Source organism: Melozone crissalis, unplaced genomic scaffold, assembly GCF_028551555.1.
Source record: "Melozone crissalis strain CALT ecotype California unplaced genomic scaffold, PUWL_Pcris_2 ptg000012l_1, whole genome shotgun sequence".
Classification (NCBI taxonomy): Eukaryota; Metazoa; Chordata; class Aves; order Passeriformes; family Passerellidae; genus Melozone; species Melozone crissalis.
In genome coordinates this window covers 2,481,137-2,495,758 of record NW_026535790.1, presented here as the reverse complement: position 1 = coordinate 2,495,758, position 14,622 = coordinate 2,481,137, and the positions used below count along the sequence as shown (strand labels likewise).

Here is a 14,622-nt window from a genome sequence, read left to right as displayed (position 1 = left end):
TTCATCACCATCCAAGCTAAACTAGAGACTCCACACTTGGATGAAGGAGTTCTGGTCTAGCTTTATGCTGTGTTTTACAGCATGAAATGATCATTCTCTCCCCTTCTCTCTCCTTTTAGGTGTCCTGTGCAGCTGAAGTGCAGACTCTGAAGCCTGGCAGTCCTGTGGCATAACAAACAAGCATGTGATTGAGAGCAGACACAGAGGATGGGAAAAATCCTTACATAATTCACCAATTTTAAACCACAAACAACAATTGTTGGATTTTTTTAATGACTTAAAAACGGATAAAGGAATTTCAGAAGTGTCCATAAAAACCCCATAACTTAAACTTACTTTTTTCCCCCCATTTCAGGTCTCCTAAAGTGGCAGGGCACTGCTTCTCACTCCAAGTGATGCCCCAGCATGAAGCCAGCCTATAGAGGGTCAGGTTGTGCTGGATTTTACTATGGATCCATGGCTTTGGAAAGTTTTTTTTTCATGGTTGTTTTTGTTAATTTCCATTTTATAATTATTTTATATCCAGGGAAGGTATAAAGTGCTATGAATAAAAAAAAACTTTGCAAAACCATGTCATAGTAAAGGAGGAGACTTACCTGACCCTCTATAGATTGACTCCATTTCCTAGAGCTCCACGAGTGTGGAAACACTGAGCACAAGCTGAGCTGGGACATCTCTTGGAGCGTGAGCCAACAGCCCCACGACTCTGGAGCATCTGCAAGAGGAAAAAAAGCAAAGTTCATTCTCAGTTTGGTGATGAAAATCACCATTTTACTGCTGCTGCCTCAAGTGGTTTGACTCAACCTGACCTGTGTTGAGAACACACTCATAAAGTGGTTCTGATATTATCTGAAACTTCTGGAGAGATGATCAAGGATGGTGATGAATGGGATGGTATCAAAATCAACGGACAGATTTGAGAGATTTGAAGCTTTTCAGCTCTCTTCCCTTGAGGAAAACATTCCTATGGTTAGTTTACTGATAATCATAGAGGGGAAAGACCATAATTAGACTGAATGAACAAATAAATAAATTTACAGCTTAAAAATCCTTCCCTAAAGCTCCAAAAGGTAGGAACTGCAGAATGATCTTAAGCATGGGATGGACCAGAATGTCCATCCCTGCTGTGGCTGTGACAACCACGGGATGTGTGTTTAAATCAGCAAGGACCAAAAAATGTGTGGTCACATGTTCCCATGGAACAAACAGCCCCCAGCATGAGGAATAAGCTGTGATAGGAAGAGTGAGGAGGATCTGGCCATTACCTACACCCTGAAATAGCAAAGCTTTGTGAAATAGAATTCCCTGAAGATCCTGCAAAGGAAGGATTGCACACTGTGCTGCCTCAGAGAAACCTGCAGAGAAACAATCTTTCATCTCCAGCTTGAGGCCATTTTGTTCACAGTTTTTAAGCCTTGATTTTATGCTACAGTTGGCTTTTAAATTAAACTGTTCTCCCCCCTCCTCACTGTTGCCCATGGCTGGAACAAGAGGTGCCTTCCAACCCAAACCACTCTGTGATTCTATGAATGTTTAACCCCTTGTTCTCCCCTTCTGAGTGCTTTTAATAACAGAGACACCAAATCCCCTATGGATCTCTGTGTCTGGGTTAAACATGCCAATTTCTTTCCCTTCCTTTTCAGAAGGCAGTTATTGCATTCCTTTAACCATTCCCACAGCCCCTGCAATGGCCATTCCTAGGTACCAAGTGCTCTCTCCTTTGAGTTCCTTAATCTCACTCTGCAAAACCAAAACACTCCCCACTAATCCTGTTCCCATTGTTGAGGTTCACTGATACAGCTTCTCTGACTCCAAACTCCAAATCCAGCCCAGGACAATAATCCTGGGATAAACCACTGGAATTATCTCAAAAAAAATCCTGCAGAAGTGCTTGGTTTAAGAGAAAAAGGTATGCAAGCAGCAGGAATTTCTAGATATCCTCTCCCCTTTTTTGTCAGAGAGTTTTCACCATGGCTGTGTTTACATAACAGACCAGGAATTCCTTCATCCACAAAGCCCCATCCCTCCAAGGGATCTGTATCAAACAGATGTAAAGCAGGAGGGAGGTGGAGGAAGGCAGGCAAGCAACAAGCTTTGGTAGCTGCAAACACTCACTTGAGGGAATGGAGTTCAACAACTTACATGTATATTTGTTTCAAAATCAGAGGTGAAGTGTGAAAAAACTGCAAGAGCTGGGAGAGAAACCAGGATTGCACCGAAGAAGTGTCGGGGCAGCCAGCCAGATATCACCTCCAGGAGACGCTTGGTGCAAGTCATCACCTCCTCCAGGAAAAAAGCCATCCTGGAACACAGGAAAGCAGGGAGCCAGGCATTAATGGCAGCACATCTCCCTGCACCCCTCATTTACCTGTAATAACAGAGCTTCATACCCATCACTGAGGCTCTGTGAGCAACCAAGGTGCCACAGCACCTGCTGGTGACTCCAGGGAATAATCCAGCCTGGCTGCTCCAGTGAGGAGAGGCAGCAAAGGGAGGGAGAGGAAGCAAATTGAAAGCCAAACTCCACTTCCTTGGAAGCTTAAGCAGAGAGAAGACTCCTCTCCATTCATAAATAAAGCAGGCAGGGAGAGGGGAAACTTTCACAAGTGAAACCTACTGAAAATAACACCAGGAACGTTTGAGGAGCAGGGCAGCTCCAGCACCCATCACAGTGCAACCCAAACCAGTTCTCCCAGTTGGAAGCAGCCATTCTGCAGGCAGTTCCCTGTCATTAGGGAAGGGGAAGGGGAGCGTGGGCTGCGAGCTGGCAGGAGCCGAGCCCGGCTGGCACCGCCCCGCGGGAAGGAGCCGCTCTCGCCCGGAGCTGCCGAGAAAACCACGGCCCCAACCTGTGAAACGCTGAAGGAGCCAACTGGAAAAGCTCTGGAGAGCAGCTTACTGGAGATGCTTCTCAAATGAGAGCAGCTCTAATTGCTAAAATGAATAAGGGAAGGGAAAAGGATGCTCAATGCTCAAGGGCATTGCATAGAAAACTCGTATTTATCCACAGAAATAAATCTTCGGGATAACTTCCTTCTCAAAGCTCAACATTAGTCACTTGAGAAAAAGCGCAACTGCTGTTCAAGTGCCTAATTATTTTTAAGAAGCTGTAGAAAGGTGGTGGAGCACAGTTGGCTGCATCCAGAGCCATGAATGGCACGTGTGGAGTGATCAGACTCAGGCTGAGCAGGTGATTCTGGACTACAGAGCCTAAACAATATAGAATCACACCTTCTGCATGGACAGAGATATTCACAGCTGAAACAAAAACCAAAAACACCCAATAAATACAAAATTCCCAATCTCCAAAGTCACATAAATCACCCCACATCATCTATATCTCCAAAAAGAGAAAATATATCCATTCATTTTTAACCCTGTTGTCTGAAATACCAGGTTTTATATGGCATAAAAACCTGACACAAACTAAGCTGAATTTAAATTTCTATATGCCAGTTTGACACTCATTCCACACCTTTAAATATAAATTGTTTGTGAATGAGATTTTTATTCTCCAGTCTGGAATTCTGTGAATTGCAATCAAAAGTATTTTGTGCAGCATAAAGAACTCTTCTCTAATTGCATGTGTTAAAATCTGTAAATTATAGTTAAATTCATGGGAAATGAGGAATTTGGGAGGATGGAATTTACTGTAATTCATCGGGAGCCCACGAGAGGGTGCTCACAGATTTGCAGGTTTAATGAACTTCCACTCACACCAAAAAGTCTTAACTGTGTTCCATAGGAAAACAGAATTTCCAGCAAAGCACTGAAATTTCAAAACTGGATATAAAAGATGTTTTAAAAGGGTCTCTACAGTAAGAACTGGGGTTTCTGAAGGGGTACAGAGTGTCAGAACTGTCCCTGTGCCCAGGTCTGAAATCACCACCCAACTCCAGCTCTGAAGTGAAGCCCCATCCTCCAGCACCAATGGTTGGGATTGGCAGTGCCAGGGCTGAGCTGGGAGCTCGGGAAGGAGAAGGGAAGGGGAAGGGAAGGGATGCCAGCCCAGGGCTCCCTGTGAGGCAGCAGTGCCACCTGTGCCCACGCTCCCATGTGGCTGGCACAGCCCCTGTGGCACACGCCCAGCTCGTGTCTCTCACCCCAGCCCACAGGGACTCCAGGGTTGGCATCTCCCTTCCTGCCAAACCTCCATGCCAGGACAAACTCCTGTGGGAACCATAGCGACAAATCCAGGGGTGCAGCTGAGGGGTTAATCCTGCCAGGAGGACTCTGCTTTATTCAGGCAGGTGCAGATTCCAGGGCAATGCCACCTTTCTCCTGCTCATCTTCACCTTCTTGCACTCATTTTTTTGGGATGGATTTAATGTTGGGCTCTGCACTCTGGAATTACAGGATGGAATTCTCCTCCTTAGCAGTGAATCCAGCCCAATGCCTCCAGCACAGTAAGTCAGGGGTGCATTAAATCCAGACAGCAGTGAGAGCTGCAGACAGATTTAATGGCTACAGGGCAGTATCAGTAAATAATGCAGTGTCAGTGGGCAGCTCAACAGGGCTTAAATGCTAAAGCATCTGAGCTGTTTACACAAGCTGGAGTTCAAATTAGTAACTTTGACATAAATGATTAATGGCTAATGGAGACTGTTACCATCATTTTTGTATTTACTGGCAGTTTAAAATCAATTCCCAGAGTTCAAATCAAAAGCTTTTGGCATAGCAGCAATTTGGTGGGATATTAAATACCAGATGTTAGAAATAAATAAAGGCAAACAGACTACACTGTTTTCCTCAGCATCAATACTCTGTATTAGTCGTGTTAACAGATCTGCTTCATTAGGCTCCAGGGGCAGAGAGCAATTTCTGCTCCTGGTCATGAGGAATTCAAGAAGATCCAATGCTGGCCACAGGTCTTGGCTGAGGAGAGACAGGGGTGGCACCTCAGCAAGGCTGGGAAGGTGAAGCACCAGGAATAAAGCAGTTCTTTGGTCAGATAACAGCACAGCTTCCCTTTGGCTGTTGGATTGCACTTGCTTTCTTCAATCAGAGGATTCTTTTTTGCTGTCTAGAAAGGTCCTTTTAAATTCATGAATTAACTGAAAGTTGACTCTCTTGAACAGGGCTAAACACCCACTCTTCTGCCCTCAACCCTTCCCTGAAGCACGCTATCAAAAGTAACACATTTCTTGTAAATAAACTTATTTATAAGCAACATATCAAAATTATCTAGTGAACAAAAGTTCTATATTTACACTAAATATTGGGCAGCTGCTGGGCAGAATCTCTAATCTCTAATCTCTACTCCTGCAGAGCCACTCCTCAGACTCCCAAGTAGAATCTCACACATCGTTGTACATTCAATGACAACGGGGTTTTTTTAAATACCAGAACTTTAGCATCTCTTACACTTCAGCTGAGCTCGTCAAAGTAGCTGCATTTCAAGTGGGCAGAAGGACATTCTTCAGAGAACGTTCACAGAGGAGATGACATCTTCCACGTGCTCACAAATGAAGCACCAATTTTTGCCTGCAGCTTTATACAATTAATTTTCGAGTGGCTCTTGTGCTAACAGTGGGATGCTCATCTATAGGTACTCCAATAATTTATTATCAGACACTTCAGAGGAATCAAAACATCCTTCCCCCTCGTAAGCTTTGCTCCATGAGGACTTCTGCTGTTGCAGAATTCAAGTTTTAAGGTGTTTCCACTGCCCAGGCTGTGACAGTGCTGTGCTCTCCCCTCCCACAGCTGGGCTGAGCCAGGGGAGCCCCTGCTAGGCTGAGCCCTGGATTTAATTATTTAATTACAATTTAGCTGATTTAAAGGCAGGGTGTTTAGCATCATGATAATGAAAATACAATGTGAAACTTAGGCAAGAATTTTCTGGTCTTAAAATAATCCCTTTTCCTGAAATTTTGGGATTGCGCCCAGCATTGTAGTCCAGTCTCCTCCCCAAAGATATCTCAGTGGTATTCTGTGATTGTCATTTGGGATGACATTTCTGCACAGGAAGTTCTGCACTGTTTCTGTGCATAATGAGTGGTCAGAGGGAGCAGTCCTCACTTGGAAGAGGATTTGAAGAGGAAAAAGATGATTTTCACCTCCCTGACAGAGTGTGTGCCTCAGGTTATGGGGACTGGGGTGGCTCAGAAGTGTATTTTGGGTATTTACTATAAAGCAAATACACAATAAAAATCCAAAATATCCCTGCTGGTTTGAAGGAGAGGACAGGGAAAAGTAGAGGTCACCTGCCCCATCCAGGCATTGCTGGTTCCCAAGGTAACCAGGACAGTTTGAAGGGTTTGGAGACCACAGGTCAGGCTGACAGCACAGAGCTGCAGTGAAGCCAAACCCCTGCACAGCCACTCACACACAAAATCACTCTGCCACCTCTCTACAGACTGAAAACAACAATTTCCCTTCTCCTTAAGGAACCCATAAACCACCAATTACAGAGCAATAAAACCTTATGTATCTACCTATAAATATTTCTAATGTTATAGCAATAATTTTTATAAAATGTACAAAACAAGGCAAAAGCAACGTCCTGTGGGGAAAATAACAAATTGAAAAATACTAAAATGAAGTAAGAATTCACCTGTAAAGCAAGTGAACACAAATTTTCTCCAAATACCCCTGGACAGCAGAGAGCAGCACTTCTGGAAAGCAGTGGTTGAGCTGTTCCCATCTGAACAAGTTCAGGGCCACCAAACCCAGAGCACCTGAAAGAGCTCCCTGAAAACTGCCTGAAATTCACCTTCTGCCCCACCCCAAACCAGAGTACAGACACTTCTGCAAAGGGGAAAATGCATTTCTGATGCAAGAGAGAGGACACACCAATAATTAACACAGTTTAGAATGACAACTCTAGCAGTTCAACCATCCCCTAGTACAGCTTTTAACTCTCTGAATTTCTAGATTTTCTAAGAACTATTCAAATTGCACCAACCAAACACACCTGCTAAGAAATGCTATCTTTAAAGCATTTCAGAGATGGCTTCTCTCCACTCCACATGCCAGCTTTGATGTAAATCCACTTGCACACATTTATATGCCCAGTGAAGTACAAATTCCTTCAGTGACTAAAGCATTAATTCAGTGTTTTTTACCTCGACCCTGCAAAGCCAAAATGAGAGTGCAAACTGCAATCTTTTGTTTCTTTTGAAACAGCAGCAGAAATTGCTTCCAGCTCATAATTACAAAAGCATTTTGACTGACAGATTCCTGACAGATCTGCAGAACTCCAGGAGAGGACACCCATCTGCAAACACCACCCTTATCCCTGTGTCAGGGAAGGGCAGGGAACACCAGGATGAGGAGGGCAGAGTGAAGGGGCTCCCGCAGGCCCAGACACACAATCAGCTCATTCACAGGTCGATCCCCTGGGTTAATGACAGGTTACACCCAGGAGAGCAGGAGCTGCACTGAGCAAAGTGCTCTGAGTGTGTGAGTAACCCTGGGGTGGAGGAGTCACCCCAGCAGTGCCCTGGAAGCCCAGAACAGCCCAGCACTGGGGGGACTGGGCACAAATGGGGAATGAGGAGCTGCTGTTGAAATCCTGGCACCTGCAGCCAAGTGTGCTGAGGGCACAGGAGAGGCTGAGGGGCAGGACAAGGGCTCAGGAGTGGGGCTGCCACCTCTGAGCACAGCCCTGCCAAGTGCCACCCTTCTGCAGAGACAGAACAGTGCCCCTGCCCTTCTGGGGAAACACTGGACTCCTGTTATATGCCAGACACAGAAAACATGAACTATCTCAATGTTAACCCAGGAAACTCAAAAAAAAAATAAATTCTGGGCAGACACAATGTGCCTTCAGCAATTTCTCTTCTTTCCTTCTTTGAGGGCAGCATTGCTCTTTGCAGCTCTGACACATGATGTCAGTTTTAACCCTAGAACTCTGTACTTTTATCGTGGAATTTAAAGGAGCAGTTTTTTGGGTGGATTTGTTTGCAGGAGAGATTGTCACAGACATCTTTTGTGAAAAATCCTTTCTTTAGGATTTTTCCCTCTTCTGGAAGGCTGAGGCCCCAGAAAGAGAACGTAAACAATGGTTATCTGCTGCTGTGGAATGCAACAGGTGCACCTGTGATTGGCCCATGTTCCATGTTTACAATTAATGGCCAATCAGAGACTGAGCTCTCTCTGGGACAGAATCAGAGAGAGCTCCCTTCTTTATTCATTCCTATTCTATTCTTAGCATAGCAGCTTCTGAACTTTTCTCTCTATTCCTATTAGCATAGTCATAATGTAAAATATATCATAAAATAATAAATCCAGCCTTCTGATCATGAGATCAAGATTCTCATCTATCTCTTCACCCCTGAGGAACCCTTGCAAGCCCTGTAGCAAGAGATCAAAGTTTTCTGTTTGAATTCTGACAGTGCTGTGGGAAGACATACAGTGGCACGTGGCATCCCAAGGAACATTCAGAGGGGCAGGGATGGGGTGCAGATTCCATTTCCCTGTGTGAACTCCATCAGAGTCCCAATCCTGCTGCAATTCCTGCATGCAGAGCTCTCCCTGCACAGCCTGTGCTGTGAGCCTTGGCTGCGCCGCCTCTGCTCTTCCAGCCCATCCCAACCAGCTCCTGGGATGCTGTCAAACAAAATGTCCCTGAGCCAGGCACCAGTGCAGAGCCCTGCTCTCTGCAGGCTTTGTCACACTGTCCTTACCTGATGGAGACGACAAGGGACAGCACTTCCAGCAGGATGGCGATGACAAACACGGCGACGGCGGCGGGCGGCGGCGGGGCTGCCACCATGCCGTGCCTCAGGAAACACGTGATGGAGAGGATGAGGAAGACTGTGGTGGACAGGAACACGTCCAGCAGAGAGCTGAAGGTGGCACTGGCAAATGTCTTCACTGGAGCATTCCTTATAACCTGTGTGGAGCACAGGGATTGAGGGAAGGGATGGAAAGGAATAAATGATATTTTGTTGGATTCAATTGGATGATGAACAACAGAATGAGGAAATTTCGGCCACTTCATTAATCCAGTGTAAGCACTGGTTGGAAACAAGAAGCAGAAGAGGTGGTTTGATGGTGTCACAGCTCTCTGAGCAGACCATGTTGAGAAGAAGTATTGGTGGCACAGCCCCCAGGCCTGGGGTGACTTTTACACACTATTATGATATAGAAATAATACAACACAAAAACTGAATATTCTGTGCAAAGAAAGATAAATATAATAAGTAGAAGATAAGTTATGGGATATTTTCTTCTATTCTTTTAATCTAAAATAATAACAGATTTTACTACAACCTTTTTAACCTTAAGAAAACCCTCCTAACACCACTCCACAGACACAACTCCTGTGGCAGAATTCACATTTCCCTTTCAGACCAGATTAAAAGCTGTGTAGTCCAAATTGACCAGAGCCCAGGACATCCGGTTCTGCTCTTCCATAACCCCTCACCACACATTCCCATCCCATCCTGGCCTGGCCCAGTGCTTGTGCAGCTGTGCTTTGTGCTACCATGGCCAGTTCTGCTGAAACCACATCATGAGCTCCACATCCTGGCTTATGAAGGTGAGCCCAGTCCTAGGAGTGTTTGTATCTGCCCAAGTTTAGAAAGCAAGCTCCAAAGAAAACCAGAAATTATGTTATCAGTGTCACCATGAAGGTGCCCAGTTGGAGCGCTCTGGTTTAATTTGGAAGTTTCTTTTGTTCCTGTGCTCAGCAATACTGGGAAACAAACTTGTTCCTCATTTGTACCTCTCTGCAACCTAACAAATCCAGCCAGCATCACTTCAGTGCCAAAATGACCTTTTAACTTGAAGGGGTGGCAGAATCCTGTTCATGCACACCAAGTGCCATCAATTGAATTAAGGGAAGCAGCACGGTGTCCCCAGTGACAGAGTCAGAGATGCTCTAGCAGTGCTAAGTGGTGCCTTCATTTCCAAATGAGAACAGATTGAGGCTCTGGGGAAGCAGAGCTGATTCCAGAGAGGGATCACAACCTGAGCCTGCAGCTGGCACTGCATAATCAGAGCTGAATTCAGGGGTGCTGAAAGTCATTTTAGCAGCACTGACTGTCAGGCCATTAGAGAACCTGCACTGTTGTCAAATCTTTTCACTTTCCAAAAGAAGATTTCATTGTTGTTTTGAACCAAAACTCTGCTAACATTAAAGCTTTAACAGGTTTTTGCCCCAGTGATGCAGAGAGAGAAAGAAAAAAGAAGGTTTCATTGTTGTCTTGAACCAGAACTCTACTAACATTAAAGCTTTAACAAGTTTTTGCCCCAGTGCTGCAGAGTTACTATTAAAGAGTGAAAATTCCCACTTTCAAGGAGGTTTATGTAATAATTTTCAAATTATTAGCTTGCCACTAACAAAATGCACAGGCCACATTTCTGCTCTTTCTAGGAATTTCCTACATAGCTACATTAATAGGTCTATCTGTATAAACTTCACTAGCTCTGCTTTGCTTCTCTTTCCAGTCTTTCCACTGGAAACAACTTGATTTATTATTTTATTTACAAAAGAAAATAGTAAAACTTTGCAAACTTTACTATTTTCTTTACAATAGAAAATAGTAAAGTTTGCAAATTTTGCAGGCTGCATCCCATAGGAAGTTTCTCCCTGTTGTTGCTACAGGAACTTTATGCAGAGAGATGAAACTAAATTACAGGATGAGCATGGAGCTCCTGACCAAAGTGAAGAGACTGAACTGCAGCACAACTGGGCTCTCCTTTGCTAAAATACAATAAATTAAGTGAGGTGTCACCTGGAAGTATTGGAAAACAAGCAAATATTGCTAAGGAGAATGTGACAACACTGCCCAGAACTCAAAACAACAAACAGCAAAAGCAGAAATTGTGCTGCCCTCAGATGCAGGACACACTGGGAAGAAAAGAAGCCCACCCCTAATTTCTCCTGATGATGCAGTTGTATAGATGGATCACCCAAATGAGCAGCTCATGCTGCTGGAAGGGAAGGGCCCACTCCCCTTCCTGCTGCCAGACGCTTATCTGTGCTGCCTCGGGCACTTGCCAACCCCTCCAGAGCTGCTGCTGCTTCCACCCAGCACAAAACAGCCCCAGATGCAAAGAGAAAGAGCCCCAAACAGAAAATAAAAAGAGCCCCCAAACAGAAAAACAAACCATGAATATTTCATGCTAGGCCAGTAAATGAAGTGCTCACAGCGGGGAAGGCTGAGAAGCACCAGAGCCATTAGAAGGAGCAGGGAGGAGGAGGAGGAGGAGGAGGAGCAAGGAGGTCACAGCAATTGCCTTTTCTTGGCAGCAATTTTGCAGCTGCTGGTGGAAATGCAGCCTCAGTTCTAACTGACACCTAATGTCACTTTAGGTAAATTTAAACTATCCTGCCAGTTCCTATCAGTCAGGCAGGAAAATCCAGTGCTGTGGAAAGCCTGTGATATTATTAGCCCCCAAGGGAATGAAGGAGTTTTTAGATTCAGTGCAGAATCCTGAAGAAAACACCAAGTTCCTTACAATTTACTGCTCCCTACAATTCCAGTGTTTTGAGCTGCACACTTATGGAATTAAAACATTTGAATTCAGGTTTGGATTCCAGAGGGATAACCATGAAACTGTGACTAAACAAGAATCAAATTCCAAGTTACCATTCTCAAAGTTAGAATATTTGATGAGAAGACAAGCAGCAATTGGTTCTTTACCATCTCAGCATGGTTCTCTGGCCACCCTAAAGACTTGGAACATTAACCTGAGCATGGAGAAAGTCAGTGTACCTCAGATTTCCAGCCCAAACACTGGACTAGGGCATGGCAAAAGATGCTCCAGAGGCTGGAACTCCTCTGCTCTGATGTCAGGCTTGGAATGCTGGGGGTGTTCAGCCTGGAGAAGGCTCCAGGGACACCTCAGAGCTCTTCCAGTGCCTAAAGGGGCTCCAGGAGAGCTGGAAAAGGACTTTGGATGATGGCCTGGGGTAACAGGACACAGGGAATGGCTTCCCACTGCCAGAGGGCAGGGATGGATGGGATATTGGGAAAGAATTGTTCCCTGTGAGGGTGGGCAGGCCCTGGCACAGGGTGCCCAGAGCAGCTGTGGCTGCCCCTGGATCCCTGGCAGTGCCCAAGGCCAGGCTGGGCAGGGCTGGGAGCAGCCTGGGACAGTGGGAGGTGTCCCTGCCATCGCAGGGGTTGGAATGGGATGAGCTTTATGGTCCTTTCCAACCCCAACCATTCCACATTTCTATAATAAACTGAAAGGAGACTCTTTACAGAGGCAGCAATATCAAGCAGCAAATCACATTTGACATTTCACGACCCTTCTCATGAAACAACTGCAACAAAACGTGTTAAAAACCTGAAGGACAGACAGACAGGGCTCAGACAGATCACAGACAGAAACCAATGCCAGCAGAAACACACCTCCTCCTGGTAGCTCGTCCTGTAGGACATCTCCAAATCCTGATCCAAGAAGTTGAGGCTCAGCTTGTTAATAGGTGGTTTAAAGAAGTAATCTTTCATGAGGCTGAAGAGAGAAGACAAAACCAACATCAGTTTGTTCAGCTGTACCTTCTTCAGCACCCCCCCCAGACTGTGGCTGCTGTTTCCAGGGATGCTGGCACTTGGCTTTGAAGTTCCTGTGGTTTTTCTTCTTTCTTGATCACCAAAGTATCCTCTTACCCACATCACTTGCTCAGTGAAAGGAAATATTCCACAAAAAAAGCAAACTTTTATATTTCCAGGAAGAGTCTAACAAGTCCTTCCAGAAATTTAACAGATCTGATGAGTACAGATAATTGTAACATAAGCCAGCAAATAGTAAAGGTTAATTGCTGCTGCAGACACACAACCTCTGGAGCCACGTGGCTGTGGGATATTTGTGTCTTGGGTGGAATTCTATGGCTCAAAGCAAGCCAAGGATGACAAAGGTGACAAATTGTTATGGGGGAAAAAAACCCCATTGCCCATTTTAGAAAACAGCAGTTTCTTGTTATTTCAGACACAAAAATAACTCAGTAACTCAACTGGGAACATTCCCTTAATGATCTGGGCTGCAGAGAAGAGATGGAGAGCTGAGATTTACTTCTGAACTGGGAGATTTGGAATGACCAGCACCATCAACAAAGGCAGTGACAACTAATCACATCAGGGCTAAGGAACCCAGAGGCAGCATCCACCAGAGGGTGTTTATGCCCTCCTTCACCTTCATCTTTCCTACAGAAGGTGGAAAATTCCCACAACAACATAAAAGAGACTTCAATCATTGGAAGTAAGGTTTATTCCCCATCCTCTGGAAGAAGCTGAGTTTTGCAGTGTGAGGTTTATGAATGAAGTTTCCTGATGGCCCTTGGTGCCAGTCTTTTGTCCCCTGAGCAGGGGCCAGGGAGCTGAAGGGACTGGAGAGCACCGAGTGCTTCGTGCCAGGGTCACAGAGCAAGGTCACACCTGCTTGTGGCACTGGTGTGCCTGTCCCCCCTGCTCTGAGCAGCTTCCAAACACACTCCTCCCTGCCTGGGAACCTCCTCTCATTTCCAACCAGCTGATTCCACGTGTTACTTACAGGGAATTGTCTCTAAAATCCCTCTGAATCCAAGGCTCCTATTCCCACCCTGGGAGCTGCAGCACCAGAGCCACAGGCACAGTGGGCAATTTCCAAGCTGGTGACTCTGAGCAAAACCCAGAGATGCACATGAGGTCAAATTCCAAGCAGATGAAGAAGCTGAAAGAAAGATCCTACAGAGCTTGTCTGTGCCTGAATTCTCTTTTTAAGGGGGTTTGGTTTTGGGGTTATTTTCTGTTTATTTTTATGGAGCTCTTGCCTAAGAGGTTTTCTTGGAAGCTCCCAGCATAAGATGGCACGTGGGAAGCATTTTTTTTTTAAACTGAGATGCAAGATCAACTAAACACACATTCCTACACTGATGCTAGAGAAGACAAAGGAGTCCAAGCATGAATTTGGCCAATACTTGGTAACCTTTAAACATTCTGGCTTTGGCCAACACATTAAAAATATCAGGATACACTCACTTGAGTCACCCCTCTCTCCTTCATTCTTGTCTTCATTCCTCACCCTTCTTACACATTTCTAAGAGCATCTTATAATAAAATTTTTGAAAGCTTTTGGGTTGTTATTTTTTTAAAATACTGCTGAATCCCCTTTTTTTCCTGCAGGGAAGCTCAGGGGGGGTGGTGATGGTGCTGCTGTGCTGGTGAGGGTGTAGGAGGATCAGTCCAGCTCCACAGTGCAGCACGAAACAGGAGGTGGAACACGATGGAGCCAGGGGAAGGCAGCATTCATGAGGCCTTCTCAGCTCCCTGTCAGCTCATTCTGCCTCCAAAAGGAAGAGCCCACTTGATGAAACAGTCAAGTACAGAATCTGTTTCCCAGGAGGTCTCTGCCTCCCAGCACAGGGTGTTCCCCAGATCAAGCAAGACTGGGAAGTGGAAAATGAAAGAAACAAAAATAATTTAAAGTAATGAAAAAGTATTTCAACAAGAAACTGCCCCAAGGAGGGGATGAAGGGTGCACAGAACCCAGTTCTGTGGAGCTTCAGACATCCCTGAGATTCTGCTCTGGAAGTCTGAGGAGATCATTGTGAGTACAGCCCTGATCATGTACTTCAGAAGGTTTATAGATCTTCTATAATCTAAGAAATACCTAATTTTTGTTGGAAACAAAAATCCTCAAAGCAAGAATCATTTGAGGATATTCCCAGTGAAATTAAATTCAAAC

General features: G+C 45.1%; 1 protein-coding gene across 2 annotated transcripts in view; it reads right to left on the bottom strand.

Moving 5' to 3' along the window:
- The window catches only part of ADCY9 (adenylate cyclase 9), an 83,996-nt gene that overhangs the window by 11,531 nt on the left and 57,843 nt on the right, over positions 1-14,622 (bottom strand). For both annotated transcript variants that reach the window (XM_054270648.1, XM_054270649.1), the window contains 3 exons: positions 12,312-12,414; positions 8,631-8,839; positions 2,143-2,302 (listed from right to left, as the gene is read on the bottom strand). In XM_054270648.1, the coding sequence (XP_054126623.1) occupies positions 2,143-2,302; positions 8,631-8,839; positions 12,312-12,414 (472 nt within the window). The remainder of the gene's footprint in view (positions 1-2,142; positions 2,303-8,630; positions 8,840-12,311; positions 12,415-14,622) is intronic.